This window comes from Ictidomys tridecemlineatus, chromosome 2 (assembly GCF_052094955.1).
Source record: "Ictidomys tridecemlineatus isolate mIctTri1 chromosome 2, mIctTri1.hap1, whole genome shotgun sequence".
NCBI lineage: Eukaryota > Metazoa > Chordata > Mammalia > Rodentia > Sciuridae > Ictidomys > Ictidomys tridecemlineatus.
Genome location: NC_135478.1, coordinates 202128299 through 202144454, shown reverse-complemented (window position 1 = coordinate 202144454; position 16156 = coordinate 202128299). Strand labels below are relative to the sequence as shown.

Genomic DNA, 16156 nt, shown 5'->3' with positions numbered 1-16156 from the left:
AAATCACATTTAGCTGCAACAGTCATAAGGTCAGGCCTCCATCTTATATAGGTGTTAAAACAACTTGACAGACTAACTGCAGGATATAAGAAACTGTAATAAACAAAATTTTTCAGAACTTTAAGAAGCAACTGCCCCTCCCCAACTACATCTCCTTGCAACTTTGGGACTTGTATATAAAACAATTTCATTTTCTCTGCCTCAGTTACTAGTCTGCTGAGAAGGGTTTAAGTACTAGCTCTTAGAAACTACTTTATGTAGTCAGAGTAGCTATAAAAGGCCTTTTTAAGCCTGTCACTTGCTTTAGTATGTTTTTTTTCCATTTAGATAAAGGCTTTGTGGGTTTAGGATATTCAGTTACCAGATGGGGAAAAAAGGCACCAAAATGAAAGTCTTTTCTTTTATTTAAAACAACTTTAATCATTGAGAGTCTTTTATTAGTAATAAGTAAGTTATTTATCTTTTAAAATTATGAATGGCTGGTTCATTCAGTATTGCTCAGGCTTCTGGAACAACCTGAAGCTAACTATTATGGACAATTTGTCGCTTTTACATTTCAGTCAGGGTTCATAGGCTACCTTAAGTGGTGTAATTATCGACTTTCAAAGTGGCTCTAAAAAGAATTTTTTCCTTAATATGCACTCTATAAATAAGTCAATGTGAAAATAAGTTATAACTGAATTATCTATATTTAGCCTCAGTGGCTGCTCAAAAGTATTACATCTAAGGAATTATCAAAAAGAAATTCTAATTTAATTTCCAGAAATAATTATGATTATTTGATATGCTTGAATAGCTGATTAGTAATGTAAACTCAAACATATTTTATTCACATTTTTTTAACTAAAACAATTTTTAGTAGGGTAGAAAAATACCAGTTTATCTTAGACACATTATTATAAACTTCTCTAAATAACTCTTTCAAAGATCTGACGTGGAACTTGGATCCTGTTAAGCAGGCTTTTTTGTGGGCGTATTAATTCACATTCCACCTGTCAGTGCACATATAGGTAAAGACATTAAACCACACCCTCTGTTCTGACCTTTTCCTCAGGGGACACTGACTAGAATCCTCTGGCTCAGCCTGCAAGGCTATTTGAGCAGCTCCCTTTGGAAGAGCTTTTCCTTTTGAATAGGGCGAAGCTGCAAGACCAAGGGAAATAATGTTGCAACTACATTTCTCAAGACTGCTACTATGGAGATTTAAAACCTGACCTTCCCTGCCAGGTTCTGCTTGGAAGGCTTACTTATTACCACAGACAAATTTGATACCGAAAGCAGTTTTATTGCTCAGCATGTTACACATTTATGTTTTCATTCTTTTATTCATCAAGGATTTACCTATTCTGGGTAAAACAGTGGTGTTTTGTTTGCATGCTTTTGGTTTTTGTGCAGTTTTTTGTTGTTTTATTTTGGATTCTTCGGATAAAGACTGGTAGACATTTAGGAGTCTTTCTGTTTTGTTTTTGTTTTTTAGATTTGTAGGGTTCCCCCCCGCCAGACATTTTCACCCTTTTTATTGTTCAGTAGTATGAATTAATTTTTTTATGTATTTGATAGCACTAAACAGAATGGAATATCTTGATAAACTAAAAGGAACTTTTTAAATGTAGTAGAAAATGATAATTGAAGAAGCTTGGCTCCTTCATCTTCTAGAATGGATTCTTACAGGACCTATTTGGCAACTGTAAAACTCGATGGCTCTTGGATGGAAGAACAAGATGAAGATATTTATGAGGTTGAATCTCGAGTGCCTTTACCGTATCCTTTTCCTTTGTGTGAACATTTGGATGAAAATAACTCAGTAATTATTAATACTTCTATTTTCCACTTGATTCATAAAAGAAATGGGCACATATTAAAGCTAATTTCTAAAATTTCACTGCCTACCCCTCCTTATTCAGTAAGTATAAAATATTAATTTAGTTTAACAAATAAGTATAATGAGAAATGAAATTTTAAGTATTGTTAATAAGGTTAACGGAATAGAACCTTATTTTTGTTATTGTTTGGTATATACTGCTGCCCATTCATCCTAAATGTATCAAAGGGCTCAATTTGATCTAAAAGTCCCAACTTGGCTGTGTTCTTAATTCCAGAAAGCAGAATGAGATAATATTTACATTTCTCCAGTGCCAGGTGAATTGTTTAAAAATATTCTGCTTGTCTTTAAGATTCTTGTTTTTGTATGTTTATGAATCCAATCCTGAATAAAAATGGGAATAAAAATGGAATGATTATATTTGAGAGAATAGGTATTGTGATACCTAGACCAGCTAAATGAATTGTTTACATCCATGACATACTGACAGTAGTGCCAGGCAAGGTAAAAGCAAACTTGGATTCTAGATTTTCTTACACCATAAGGAACTTATTTTTAGTTTTCTATATGTCAACTAATTCTGTAGAGAAATATCTTTTTTCTGTTTTTAATGTGAAACTTATAAACATTGCTAAAGGTGTTTAGCATAAAGATACCTGCATATTCAGTATTCCAGGTTTATTTGATTCTCAAACATGTTGTGAATGATTGACTACAAGTTATTCAGCACTTTTTATGACTTTGGTGACTTTAACTGTACATGCTAGCTAATATTTAACAAACCAGATGGTTTTTAGAATAGTGTTGTTACCCCTTCTACAACTTTTGTTTTAAGTGTCATAATCTTTACTAAAGCTTATCCATACTTTAAGTATAATGGTGAGTTTACTAAATACTTTGAAAATATTGAGTTTAAAATTTTTATATAATTCATACTATTATAGATATTAGGAATAAATCATACCTTAACTGGATAGAAAGTATTGTGTAAAGTATGTAAATGAGAATTTTAAGGGGGACTCTTATCCCAAATGAAGTGGATCCCAACTGCTATATAAAATATATTAGGCTTACTTATTTGATTGCTTGAGGTTTTTGCTTTGTTTCTAAAACTGAAGGTTTTTTTCATGATTTCATGGTAAATATATAAATGTATGTGAAGGTGGTTTAGATCTTGTCGTGAAATGGAGCATAAAGGCAAAGACTTATTAAATTTATCTAAAGCAAATATTTATTTTATTGTAAATATTCTATTGAATTTATGTAGTAAATTTGGAAAATAGTTCATCTTCTTTTAGTTATAACTTTGAACTCTATATTTCATGTATTTTCTAGGTCATTAGTGTATAATAAAAAATTATGTACATATTGAAGCAATTGATGTATTTTAAAAAATGTATTGACTAAATTCAGGAGAGTAGTTGTGTACAACATTTATACTTCATGGTCATTTTCTTTATAGTTAAAAATAAAAATATAGTATTTATCCACATTTAAAGGAAAATACTCTTGGTAGTTAAAAGTGAACATGTTCATAAAATTTTTCCTTTTTAAAATAATAATATATTTTCACAGATATTTTAGGAAATTAGTTACAAATTCAAATTTATGTTTAATTTTCCATTATGAGTCTTATATCTATGCTCATTTTTAAATAATAGGTTATAAATAAAATTTAAACTTTCTTTTAAAACAACAATTATTGGGGTTGGGGTTGAAGCTCAGTGGTAGAGTGATTGCCTAACATGTGTGAGGCACTAGGCTCAATCCTCAGCACCATATAAAAATAAATAAGTAAAACAAAGGTATTGTGTCCATCTACAACTAAAAAAAAAAATACATTAAATTTAAAAAACAATAATTGCATACTGAATATGTTGGAAAGTGATTTGATTTGGCAATAACACTCAGGTGTGAGGAGCAGAAGTCTTTAAGATTTTAAATATTATCTTAATTTTATAATACATTATTAATGTCTAATTAGAAACCTTAGAAACCACTACATTTTATCATTTTAAGTTTAAAACATGGCAGTAATGTCTTTCTGATACACAAACTTATGTAAATTTACAAAATTTATTTAAGAGACTTGCTGTAAGCCTGTTGTCAATACATACAATTATTTCTTAAAATTCTGGGGCTAAGTACTAAAAACATTTGACAACTCAGTTTTGTTTTTTGTTTTTTGTGGAGTTTTTTTTTTTTTTCCTGCATGTAGTTGTTTCAGTAAAAACAGATAAGTAGATGGTGACATATAAAAGCTCAGATAACTAAAGCAAAGTTAGTGCTTTTTTGAAATTTCACACAAATGATTAAGTGATGGCAATTCAACTACTTCCTGATCGAGAGCTTTGGCCTCAAGTGTGTATTACCATCTTAAAAACTATTTTTAAAATGGAGTCAGTATATGCCAATGATAGCATTCTAAGAAGGCTGTATTTTTAATGCCTCCGAATTCTAAAGTGTTCAAAACAAATATGGAGTCTACTATTGACTTATCCTACCCACAAATGTTAACATGCATTAGAATTGTCTTAAGTGACTGTAAGTCAGTAATATGTCTTTTATTTGAAATCCTTACTTTAATGGAAAATGACACTGGTTTTCCTAACACTTCATCTTCCTTCATGTATTCTTTCCCTTCTTGTTTAGCTTGAACATGCAAAAGTTACACAAACAGAATTGATGCGTGAGTCATTCAAACAGAAACAACAGGCAACAGAGTCCCTTAAATGCCAAGAAGAACTGCGAGAGCGCCTTCATGAAGAGTCTAGGGCCAGAGAACAGCTGGCAGTGGAGCTCAGTAAGGCTGAAGGTAAGTACCTTGCCTTTGGCAAGTCAGAGTAGCAGAACTTCAATCTTAAAATAGAGATTTTGATGTACAGCCAAATTCAGAAACAAATCTACTCTAATTTAGAGCAGCCATTGGAAAGTAGTTGTAGTTTGTCTTCAGAGTTTTTCCAAGCAGTTTTTAAAACTGCATATACACATTTAAATATAAAAGGAACTTATAGAATTACTGAAAATATAAAGGAATTTTAGAAAATAGAGAAATGGATGGTGGAGAGTTGTTTCCATGATCCCACCATCCTAAGACACGCCTGTAATTTAAAAATGAGAAAACTGAAGGTAAAGATGTTATTGAATTGTTTAAGGTAACCATTAAATGGTGACCATAGGTTTTAAGCCTCTAAAGCCTTGGGCTTTGCCTCTTCCCCCATGCTGTGGTATTGACCTTGACCTTCTAGAATTAAAATACCAACTTGAGAGAAAATGTTTTGTTAGAGCTTCATAGTCATACATAGTAGCTGAGTTCATCTCAACAAACTCATACATGCATGGAAATCAATTTCAGTTCATGATCCCCTTCTTTTCCCTCCCGTCTTCTTTCCCCTCTCCCATTCTCTTTACTCTGTTAGAATTGTGATTCGATTTATAATATCTGATTTACATTAAGCTGTCTAGGAACTTGTCTATTTTTATCTTTTTAATAAAGTGAATTATGCATATACAACGTGATGATACTTCAGTATAGCAAACTATTTGAAAGTTTAGAGAAATTTCACATTAATGTCAGGTTGGTAAACAAGAAGACTGCATTGGGCCAGGCACAGTGGCACATGCCTGTAATCCCAGTGACATGCCCAGGGACACTGAGGCAGGAAGATTACTAACTCAATGCCAGCCTCAGCAATTTAGCAATGCCCTAAGCAACTTAGTGAGACCTTGTTTCTAAATAAAATAGAACTGGGGATGTAACTCAGTGGTAAAGCACCCCTGGGTTCAATTCCTGGTACTCAAAAAATAAGACGACGACTAAATCAAATGTACATATTAAAAGTTAAGGGCTGGGGTTGTGGTTCAGTGGTAGAACATTTGATAGCACACGTGAAGCACTGGCTTCAGTCCCCAGCTCCACGTAAAATATACTAAATAAAGGTATTGTGTCCGTCTTCAACAACAACAACAAAAAAAAGTCAATAAGTTGCTGCTATTAATAGCAAATTCATTCAAGACTCTTAATAAGTTGGAATGATTTAAAGTTTTGCTAACAGCTCTTTTGTTCATATTAAAACATGTTAATGTTCAAATTTAAATGAGTTGTAATTCCATTTCCTGTTCATTTTATCTTACAGGTATTATTGATGGCTATGCAGATGAAAAAACTGTTTTTGAAAGGCAAATTGAGGAAAAAACTGATATAATAGATCGCCTTGAGCAGGAGTTGTTACGTGCAGGTAATAGGTTGCAAGAATTGGAAGCAGAACAACAAGAAATCCAAGCAGAAAAAGAATTATTGTCAAGACAGAAGGAGGCATTAAAAGCAGAATCAAGTCCAGCTGTACAAAGTACGTATTTTCAGACTTTGGAACACTTTTCTTTTCATTTATATTCTTTAAACATTAAGAGTGATTTTTCCCCCTTTTTTTCAATGCCATTATTCATATACCATATAGGAACTTGAAAAATAATAGCAGAATGGGCCGAGGTTGTGACTCAGTGATAGAGCGCTTGCCTAGCATGTGGGAGGAACTGGGATCCATCCTCAACACTGTATATAAGTAAAATAAAGATCCACTGACAACTAAAAAAAGTGTATTCAAAAAAATTATAACCAAACATACCTTATAGGTAATTGTCTTAATAGACAACCAAGTAGAACCAGGGTTTTCTTTTCTTTCTTTTTTAATCTCTGACAGATGTTGACTGTTAACAGGAAAAGACAATTCTTTACTTATCCCCAAAAATCTGCCTCAAGAGAAGGTTACAAATAATGGGGCAGAATATTTTATAAATTGTGTAAGCTTTAGGCTTTTTAATAGAAAAGAGACAGCAAAAATGTATTGTCGGATTAAATAACTAAGAACTTGTTTTAGTAATAAGCAGGTCTGGGGCTTGCAAGCCAAATACATGGAAAAGGTCAATGGCGCTAGAAGCAGGCTGACATCTAGTTTAGTAGGAGTTCAAAGAGAATTTAAATTTATAAATAACCTTAATTTTTCCTTAAATAAGAAATAATATCGACGTTAAAGTTTGTTTAGCAGTAAATGTCAATCTTTGTAATAGTAAAAATTTAAATTCAGTTTATTGTGTCCTCACTTTTATAGTAAACGTAAGTTGGAATTATAAACTGTTTCTCTAATTTCATTTGATCAATTAAGAAATACAACATACATATTTTGTAAAATGATGAAATTAGTCTAGCATGGGTTTAGGGTTGTAATTTTTAATAGGGAAAAACTTTGTGTCATACATGTAAAATATTCAAGAAATATTGGAACTTCTCAAAATCTCCAGTGATGATAATCAGTGGCTTCAGCATCTGCTTCTAATATATATGTGGGCACATGCATTATCTTATTTTAGCCAATAGAATATGTATAATATTTTTCTTGTGTCTTGTCTTGTTTTCTATTTTCATAGGACTAGTAGATGCTGCAGTCGCTGCAGCACCTGAAGCAGGTGTGTGCGTACAATTGCATGGACTATTTTTGAGTGGTAGATTTAGATGCAAATTTTGAGTAACCCTTGGATTTTCAAACAACTAACACATCTCTAATTTCGCAGTTTTGCTGCTGTGATTCACTCTTAAAGTTGTTCTCTTTAACAACAAAACAACTTGTCTTACTATAAAAGTTCACATTTTCACTTGAAATTAACAACTGAGATTGATAATGACCATCATCTTATTATCTGTTTTGCATGAAACTTAATTTCAATTTTTCAAAGAAAATGTTTTTTTTAAATAAATATATTAAATCTTGTAGTCTATGACTTTCCAGAATCCTCTTCTAAGTCAGGAAGTTTATAAGATGATGGTAGTAAAAAGATCAATGGAATTTAGTAAGAGGCTTTCTGATTGATTTACTTTGTTAACATCTAGTATCAGTGTTGTTTTCAAAGGAAAAGTTTTTCTGTTGATTCCTTGTCTTGAGTATAGTGTTGACACATCAGTTAGTATAAAGATTCTAGAGATAAGTTCTTTCCATTTTCTTTATTAGAGGATTGGTTTACTTTTTCTTTTATACTTTATTATTATATTAATAATGATACTAACACAATAGTGCTTACCATACTACAGTTACTGTTTTACATATTTTAACTCATTTGATTCCAAATTTGCTGTAAGAGATTGGCAATGATATAGTTCCCATTTTACATATAAGGAAACCAAGGATCATCATATTGAATATCATGTAAAACAAGAGGCAAGCTAGGATTTGAAGACATAGTCTGTTTTTAGTGCTAACCACACTGCCTCTCACATGTCAGTTTTCCCTTGATGCACATACATGTGAGCATGCAAAAACAACTCAGTAATATGGATCTAATAAGGAGTAAGAATAACAGGAAATTCTGGGTATAGTCTTATTTCTTCTCCTACAACTCTTCCTTGCTTGTTTAAAGATTTACAGAGATTTTTTGTGTATATTATGTATACATATGAAAGTGATTTGTGGGTTTGGAATGAATGAATTTTTGTGTGAGGTAAATAAAATATTCTTTTTCTATGCTTAAATTTCATTCAATTTTGTTCTATTCTTAATAGTGAAAAGTGGCTTTTTTTGTCATTTGCTATGTTTTTACAAAAATGGTGTTTTTGTGACGGGACTTTCTTTTTGTTAATTCTGCATAATTTTAATAATACTAGTTTATGTATGTGTAGCAGTAGGATATTTTGATATTTTTATAAGAGAATATTTACTTTTTAATATGGACTTAAAATATTTCTCAGCCTTTATTTCATGAAGGTAAAATTTACTGGAAGCACCATTAATTATAATTAACTCTGAATGCTTTTGCATTTATAAACAGAATTACTACATGAGACAGAAAAATTAATGAAGGAAAAGCTAGAATTGCAATGTCAAGCTGAGAAAGTACATGATGAACTTCAAAAACAAATGAAAGCTTTAGAAACAGATGTTGAAGAACAAGTCAGTTGGTTTATAGAGATGGAACAAGAAAAAAATGCTGAAGTAATGGATTTAAGACAGCAAAACCAAGCACTAGAAAAGCAATTAGAAAAAATGAGAAAATTTTTAGATGTAAGTATTTGCAATTTGATATTGATTTTTCTCAGTAGAATACTATGTGATGCTGTTCTATATTATTTTAATTTTAAATTATAGGGACTCAATATTTTTGCTTATGTGTGTATTCCACCAATGGAGAGAGTATTCCAATAATTTATTATGTAACAATCAAAATGAAAATAGTAAAACTAGGGCAGGGAATGTAGCTCAGTGGTAGAGCACTGCTTAGCATGAATGAAATGAGGCCGGCCCTAGGTTGAATCACCAGCACCAAAAAAAAAAAAAAAAAAAAAACCTAAACAACAACAAAACTTGTGCCACTAGCTTGTGAATAAGCCCTACTAGTTAATGTTCCAAAATTCATAGTTAATCTTCTACTAGTCTCTCATTTAACCAGTAGTCAAAGCAGGTAAGAATTCCAAGAGCTAATTGTCTACCATTGTGTCCACCTCAAAAGGTGTGAACACAGGTAACAACAGTGTGGCACTTGGGCTGGAATAGTTGCCAAGCTTCCATTGCTCTCTTCCAAAAAGATGTTAAATCTTTAATTTCACATGGATATTCTTCTTTAAGATTTCTTAGAAGCCAGATTTTCTCTTAACATATCAGAGAATTAGAGTCTTATACTATTTATAATTTTAGGTATAAAACTTAAGATTAAAGAAATTGATTTACCAGTTTGTTTATTTGCTTAATGACTGAGTTAGCAGTGTAATTTCTCCATTGTACAAGTACATTCATTGATGGAGGAGAATTATTTCATTCTGAGTTTAACATTACCTAAATGAAAACAAATGTACTTCAAATAAATTTTAAGTATTTAAATTTTGTGGAAGAACCCAAATAGGTAATGTATCATACCAAAAATATTTTTGAATCTTTGTGATTCCATGGTCATCAGTCCTTTCTTTTCAAACAAACTTAACCTATAGCTAAAGAGAGATAATAGGTTTAATAAATATTGTTTCTTCAATTACTATTGTTTTTATTATTGTTCAATTTCAGGAGCAAGCCATTGACAGAGAACATGAGAGAGATGTGTTCCAACAAGAAATACAGAAGTTAGAACAACAACTTAAGGTTGTGCCTCGAATCCAGCCTGTTGGTGACCATCAAACTAGAGAGGTAAGAACTTTATTGGTATTGCCTATTTGTATCTTGAGTGTGAAGTAAGAGTTACATTATGAAAAACTTAAAAGTGAATAAGGTATAAATCTTAAAAATCAGGACATTGAATATTACTTAAATGTGAGGAGGTCATTAACCCTAAAAAATGTTTGTATTGGACTAGGGGTTATAGTTCATGGTAGAACACTTGCCTAGCATACCTGAAGCCCTGGATTTGATGCCAGCACCATCAAAAACAAAAAACAAAACATAAAAATGTTATACCGAAATTTGGAATTATTTCCATCTTTATATATTTTCTAGTATTAAATAAACTTCTCTGCCTAATTCTCTACTCCCATCCCAACAAAACTGATAATTCTCTGTAGTCACTCTTTACTACCCTTTCTCTTCTCTTTTACAGTCCACTACAATGAAGTTTCCAACATCTTTTTCTTAGAATTTTATACCCCTTAGTATATTTAAACTGTTCCTATGAAGGTTACCCAAAGCCTCTTGGCTGTATCTAGTAATCACCTCTCTGTCTTTAATACTACTCAACCATTTGGAGACACTCATTACAGTCTTCTGTAAGTATCTCCTTCTCTTAACTGCTGTGACACACGTACTGTAGAGTGTGGTCTCTCTCCTCCAGTATTTATTTTGTCTTCTGCCTACCCAAAATAAATGAGGGGTGCCTCATGACTCAGTCTTAGAGTCCTCGTTCTTCCGTTTTTACATTTTCTTCCCAGTCATCTGTAAATTGCCCCACAGTTGTTCCTTTATTCCTAACATCTCTGTTGAACTCTGTACTTGAATTTTCAACTGCCTACTCTGTCTCCACGTAGATGTCTCATTTTTAACATATCCAGGAATCATATTCTTGGTTCCTGATTAGCCTTTATCAAAAAGACAAGAATAAAATTATTCCTTCTTCATCTCAATAAATGTTGTGCCTTCTAAATCATCTTCTTTGCTAAGTTCTAGAATTCTTCCTCAGTCCCACTCCTTCTCAGCCCTGATCCCAAACCATTAATAGATCAGATTTATACTACATCTTTTTATTCTTTTCACCTTTATTCATTTCCCTGTGTCTTAGTTGTCATTATTATTTGCCTATATGTGTGAGGTGGCCTCCTGACCAGTCTCCCTGCTTCTACTCTGTCACTCCCACTGTCCATTTTCCTCATACAGAAAACTCTACATTTATTAAACAAATGTTACATGGGAAATATTATACATATTTATACATATATCACTTATATATATTTCTAAAGATGGCTTGTCCTGGTTATAAAGAGATTGTGCTTAAGATAAGGCAATCCCAGTGTGGATCATGGCTGTGCTATGTAGTAGATGTGTGACAGTAACTAAGCTACTTAACCTTTCAAATCTATTTATTCATTTCTAAAATAAAGACAGTAATAGCTCCCACTGCATAGCAGTATTAGTGTGGCCCTTAGTTAACACTTAAATTCAACTACTATTATTTCTGAAAATAATTTTATTGCTGAAAATTATCTACAATTTCTAAGAAGTTTACTTGATTCATTTCTCTTAAAAGTACCTCAATGAAGTATAAAATGCCTATAAGTTCATTGTAATGAAATGTTAAATCTGCTAGAATAGAAGAGAAGTCATCATTCCCCTTGTTTGTAGTCATTGCCCTTATTTCTAACAAATGTATTTTTAGCTTTTGAAAAACAGTGACTTATTCACTGAAACTCAAAAGATAATTCAAGATCTAGAACTTTGACTGCCATTTTCTACTATATAATTTTTTAAAAAATATTTGAAAGTTGACCTATCTTGTTCATGAAACTTTAAGGTATGTTTGAGTTTCCTCAGGAACACTGTGACCCATTTGTTCTCTGCTTACCCTGCCAGAACTAATCCCAGCTTCTGATTTTCTGAAGACCCAAAAATTCCAACTGTGAATACATATTATAATATGCCATTTCATTGTACCTGTTTTATAGCATTTTCTCATTAACTTAATCCAAAACTTAGTCAACCTATTATTCTCAGTAGCTTTATTACTGTTAAAATTTAATCCTGTAATTATAATTAAGCTTGCATTTTTTTAATGTTCTGAATAATGATTGTCATTTTGTATAATTGCCTCCAAGTATTTCACTGAATAAAGGTAGTATTCTTTTATTTCTTACCATTACTTATCTTTTTAGGAACATCCTCTCCCTCTTGATCAGAACTAATTTCATAAATTATCTTATTAATCCTTCCTGTATTCTTCTATCACAGAGCCATTGAATTGAAGGCACTTGCATATCAGTCTTCAGGGATAATTTCTGGGATGTGTCATCATTTATTTTGGATGCAGGAGAAACTAATAAGACACTAAATGTATAGCTCTCTCTTACCACCCATCCTCATCTCTATTCTGGGATGGTGCAATGTATAGATTGAAAGTGCTTTGTAAATAACTATTATCAAAAAGTAATTCATGAAAGATTTTTTTTCAGGTTATCTTACTTCACATTCTGAAAGCAAGTCAGTAAGTACTCTACAAATTTGCCATCTTTAAGGTCATAGGTCTTAGTATGATTGTACCATTACTAGATAATTCAACATTATTCAAAATGTGGTTTTCCCCTCTTCCTAGCTAAAGTCTTAGTCTTAAGAGAAAGAAATTTTTTTTAAAAGGGTTGAGCAAAAGCAATATTTGTTGTTTACTAGTGCTGCCTAGTTCTTATCAACTTGGGAACTATCAACCTTTGTTTGAGATAATAGTTGCTATCCTTATAAAAAATGAAATTAATATAGCATTTCAAAATGTTTTTTGGAAAAAATGATTTTTGAGATGAATTAAAAGTTATGAACTTTTCAAATTTTTAGATTTTTTTTATTATATTTTCAGGTTGAACAATTAACAAATAATCTAAAAGAAAAAACAGACAAGTGCAGTGAGCTGCTTCTATCAAAAGAACAGCTTCAAAGAGATGTACAAGAGAGGAATGAAGAAATTGAAAAGCTAGAGTTCAGAGTGAGAGAACTGGAACAAGCCTTACTTGTTAGCACAGACAATTTTCAAAAGGTGTGACATTTTGAGTTAACTTTATTAAGTGTTTTAATACACAAACATCAGAGCTTGAATAAGAAAGCTTGAGGGTGGGGGCAGATGGGAAAGAGCCTTCATTTTTATCTGAGAAATGCATTTTAAGTGTCAAAAGTTCCTGTTTGACTCTATGAATGTATTCAAGACTGAATATCTGTAACTTTTTGATATTTACTAATGTAGAGTTTGTCCTCCTAACTGGTCAGAGAGAATTGCAACTTATCCAAAAGGAAACACACACACACACACTCTGAATAATCAGTATTTAATGTCTGAAAATTTGAGAACATTCTTATATATTTAAAGGTAGAGGACCAGAAACAATTTGGAGCCTTAGAAGCTAAAGCAGAATTGTCTCTAGAAGTGCAACTGCAAGCTGAGCGAGATGCTATCGACAGAAAAGAAAAAGAGGTAACGACTTTTTTTTTTCTTTCGTCTGTGTGTGTGTGTGTGTGTGTGTGTGTGTGTGTGGTGGATTAGATGTAGATGGGCAAATATCTTTTGTTTTATTTACTTACATGGTTCTGAGGATTGAACCCAGTGCCTCACACATACTAGGCAAGCGTTCTACCACTTTATTTTTAAATGACAAAATATGTTTTGAGTTATTTTAAAATCAGTTACCTTGAAAATATCATTTGAACAAAATGAAGTTTGTGATCTAAAACCAAAGTATAGACTTTCTCAATTCAGTGCCTAAATTGATCTTCAAGACAATAAACATGTGAACTGAAAAGCTTATGAAGGAAGTTTATTCCAGGTTGAGAGAATAACTAGTGTGAGCACCTTGAAGCAAGAAGAAATTTAGAGAGGGAGAAAGGACAATTTAGCAGGTATGGGCTGAGTGCAGAGGACAGTGGAGAAATGTAGTAGTTAGGACAAAAGGCAGCATCTCTTTTCTCCTGTTTGTGCTATGGGCATTGAATTTTTGCTCCTCTCTACTGTGAATTTGGGTTTGCTTGCTTTCCATTTTCTTTTTAAACTTTTCCCTGAGAATTGATAGTATTGTTTTACAACATATGAAGCTTGTGCTTAAAAGATTAATAATGAACTGGGAATGGGAATTTAGCTCAAAGTGGGTTTGAATCTGCAGCACCACAAAATAATAATAACAAGAAAGTAACTATAAAGTTATCCTGTGTTGCCCTTCTACCTCCTTCTTAAAGAGAAGGATCCAATTAGGCATGGTGGTGCATGCCTGTAGTCCCTGCTTCTCAGGACTCTAAAGCAGGAGAATGAATCACTTGAGCCAAGGAGGTTAAGGTCAGCCTAGGCAACATAATAATACCCCTGTGAGAACAAGAAAAGAAAATTTACCTTTAGAGCTATAGTAATTTTAACTTTCTTTGTCTACTAATAGTTTTCCTAAAACATATAATACTCAATATTGTATAGTAGTAAATAATTTTAAATGTTTAAAATGTTTTTAATTATGTTTTTGTCTCTTTCCATAGAATTTTTCTCAGAACATTTAAATTTATTTTAACAAATACTTATTTTGCTTAAATATCGTAGAAGTATTTGTTAATAAGTACTTGAAAATCTGTTTAAAAAACTAATTTAGACATCAGCTAAAATGACAGTTCAGTGAATTTGTAGTTCAAAGAAGAAAAAAGGAATCCATAGAAATTACTATAGTTGAAATGATCCATGAGAAGGATCGTTTTCCCATTTTTATGTAACATCTGAGAAGTTCTGGTTTATTAGGTTTGGAGTTTTCATGGAAGCAGTGAGCACATTTTTTGTGTGTGTAACTATTTTTGTATATTTGAAAGGAATTAATACTTAATGATTTATCTTAAATACTGAATAATCTCCTCCCCCCAAAAAATGAACCTTCACAACTGGATCTAAAAGTAGTGGTAGTTGATTAAGGATACTTGATGTAGCTTACTAGTTGTTTCTCTTCATTTGTGTGTGTGTTCTGGGGCTCAAAGGGCCTCACACAAGCATTCCATTGCTGAGTTATTTCCTTAGCCCTAATTCTATACATACATACATACACACACACACACACAGGTTTTTTTGTTTTTGTTTTTGTATTTTGAGATGGAAGGCATTAAGTATAGTGCCAGGCTGACTATAAACTCCAAATTACAGGGTTCAAGCAATCCTCTCACATCAGCTTCCTGAGTAGCTGGGACTACATTCATGTGCCACCATGCCCTATTATTTTTATTATCTTTTGAATGTAATATATATCTACTAACACCTTAATTTCCTGAATTAAGTTTCTAATAAACATCTGCCTTTTACTCAGGATCATGGTACTAGTAGTATAGAACTATAAGAAACCATAGAGAGCATCTGTTAACTGACTTTCAGTTTTTACAGATAGAGACCCAGAGCCAAAGATGTTGAATGAATATATACAGATTAAAATAACAAGCTGACCTTCATTTACTTGCTTTAAATAACTATAATGAGTATTCTATCAGAACTCACTCCCTTACCTATAACTGAATAATGGAGGTATGAAGGTAGAATTAAAACATATGTCTTTTAATGAAAATAACTTAAGCATTCTATCCTGAAAACTAGGCAAATGTTTTCAGATGTCCTATTGAGTATAAACATAAAGATATCCTTATGTATCATTATAGTTGAGACGTTCAAATACTCCCAAAACCTAGATTTGTATAAAACATTTTTTTGAAAGTTCATTAGACTATTTAGAAATGTGGGATGAATAAAAAGAAGAAAACAGCTTCTTATAGGAGAAGGAAATATTGTGGAGACAATAGTTATTTTGAGAAAAGGATCAGTAAGCTGATCCTTTTAGCTCTCTGTAGAACTAATGAGCTCTAGTTTATAGATAGCAATAGTAAATAATAGTTAACTTTGCTGAGGGCTGAGTGCTAGAAAGTATATTAAATGCATTGTCCCATTAACCCTTAACACTCTCCCTGGGAATAGGTTCTGTTCTAAAATCTCCTAATTTGCCAATGTGTGACCTGATCCTTAAGAGAGGTTAGTACTTAGTACAGACAGAAAGAACTGATTCTGGAACCCTATGATGCTATGATGCCAGAACACTGAATATATTTTGCTTGTTAGTGAAAAATGTTAAAGACTGTCATTCAACATTCATTATTAAGCTGTTTCTGAATGTAA

At 32.1% G+C, this 16156-nt stretch overlaps 1 protein-coding gene across 10 annotated transcripts in view; it reads left to right on the top strand.

Annotated features, from left to right (window-relative positions):
• The window catches only part of Akap9 (A-kinase anchoring protein 9), a 127291-nt gene that overhangs the window by 76563 nt on the left and 34572 nt on the right, over positions 1-16156 (top strand). For 6 of the 10 annotated variants that reach the window (XM_078040439.1, XM_078040440.1, XM_078040443.1 and 3 more), the window contains 7 exons: positions 4475-4637; positions 5959-6171; positions 7247-7285; positions 8639-8871; positions 9865-9984; positions 12845-13021; positions 13349-13453. In XM_078040439.1, coding sequence (XP_077896565.1) covers positions 4475-4637; positions 5959-6171; positions 7247-7285; positions 8639-8871; positions 9865-9984; positions 12845-13021; positions 13349-13453 — 1050 coding nt within the window. Of the gene's footprint in view, positions 1-1343; positions 1904-4474; positions 4638-5958; positions 6172-7246; positions 7286-8638; positions 8872-9864; positions 9985-12844; positions 13022-13348; positions 13454-16156 lie in introns of those variants that run through there. The other 4 variants (XM_021732781.3, XM_021732779.3, XM_040291483.2 and 1 more) reach the window with 3 other exon arrangements.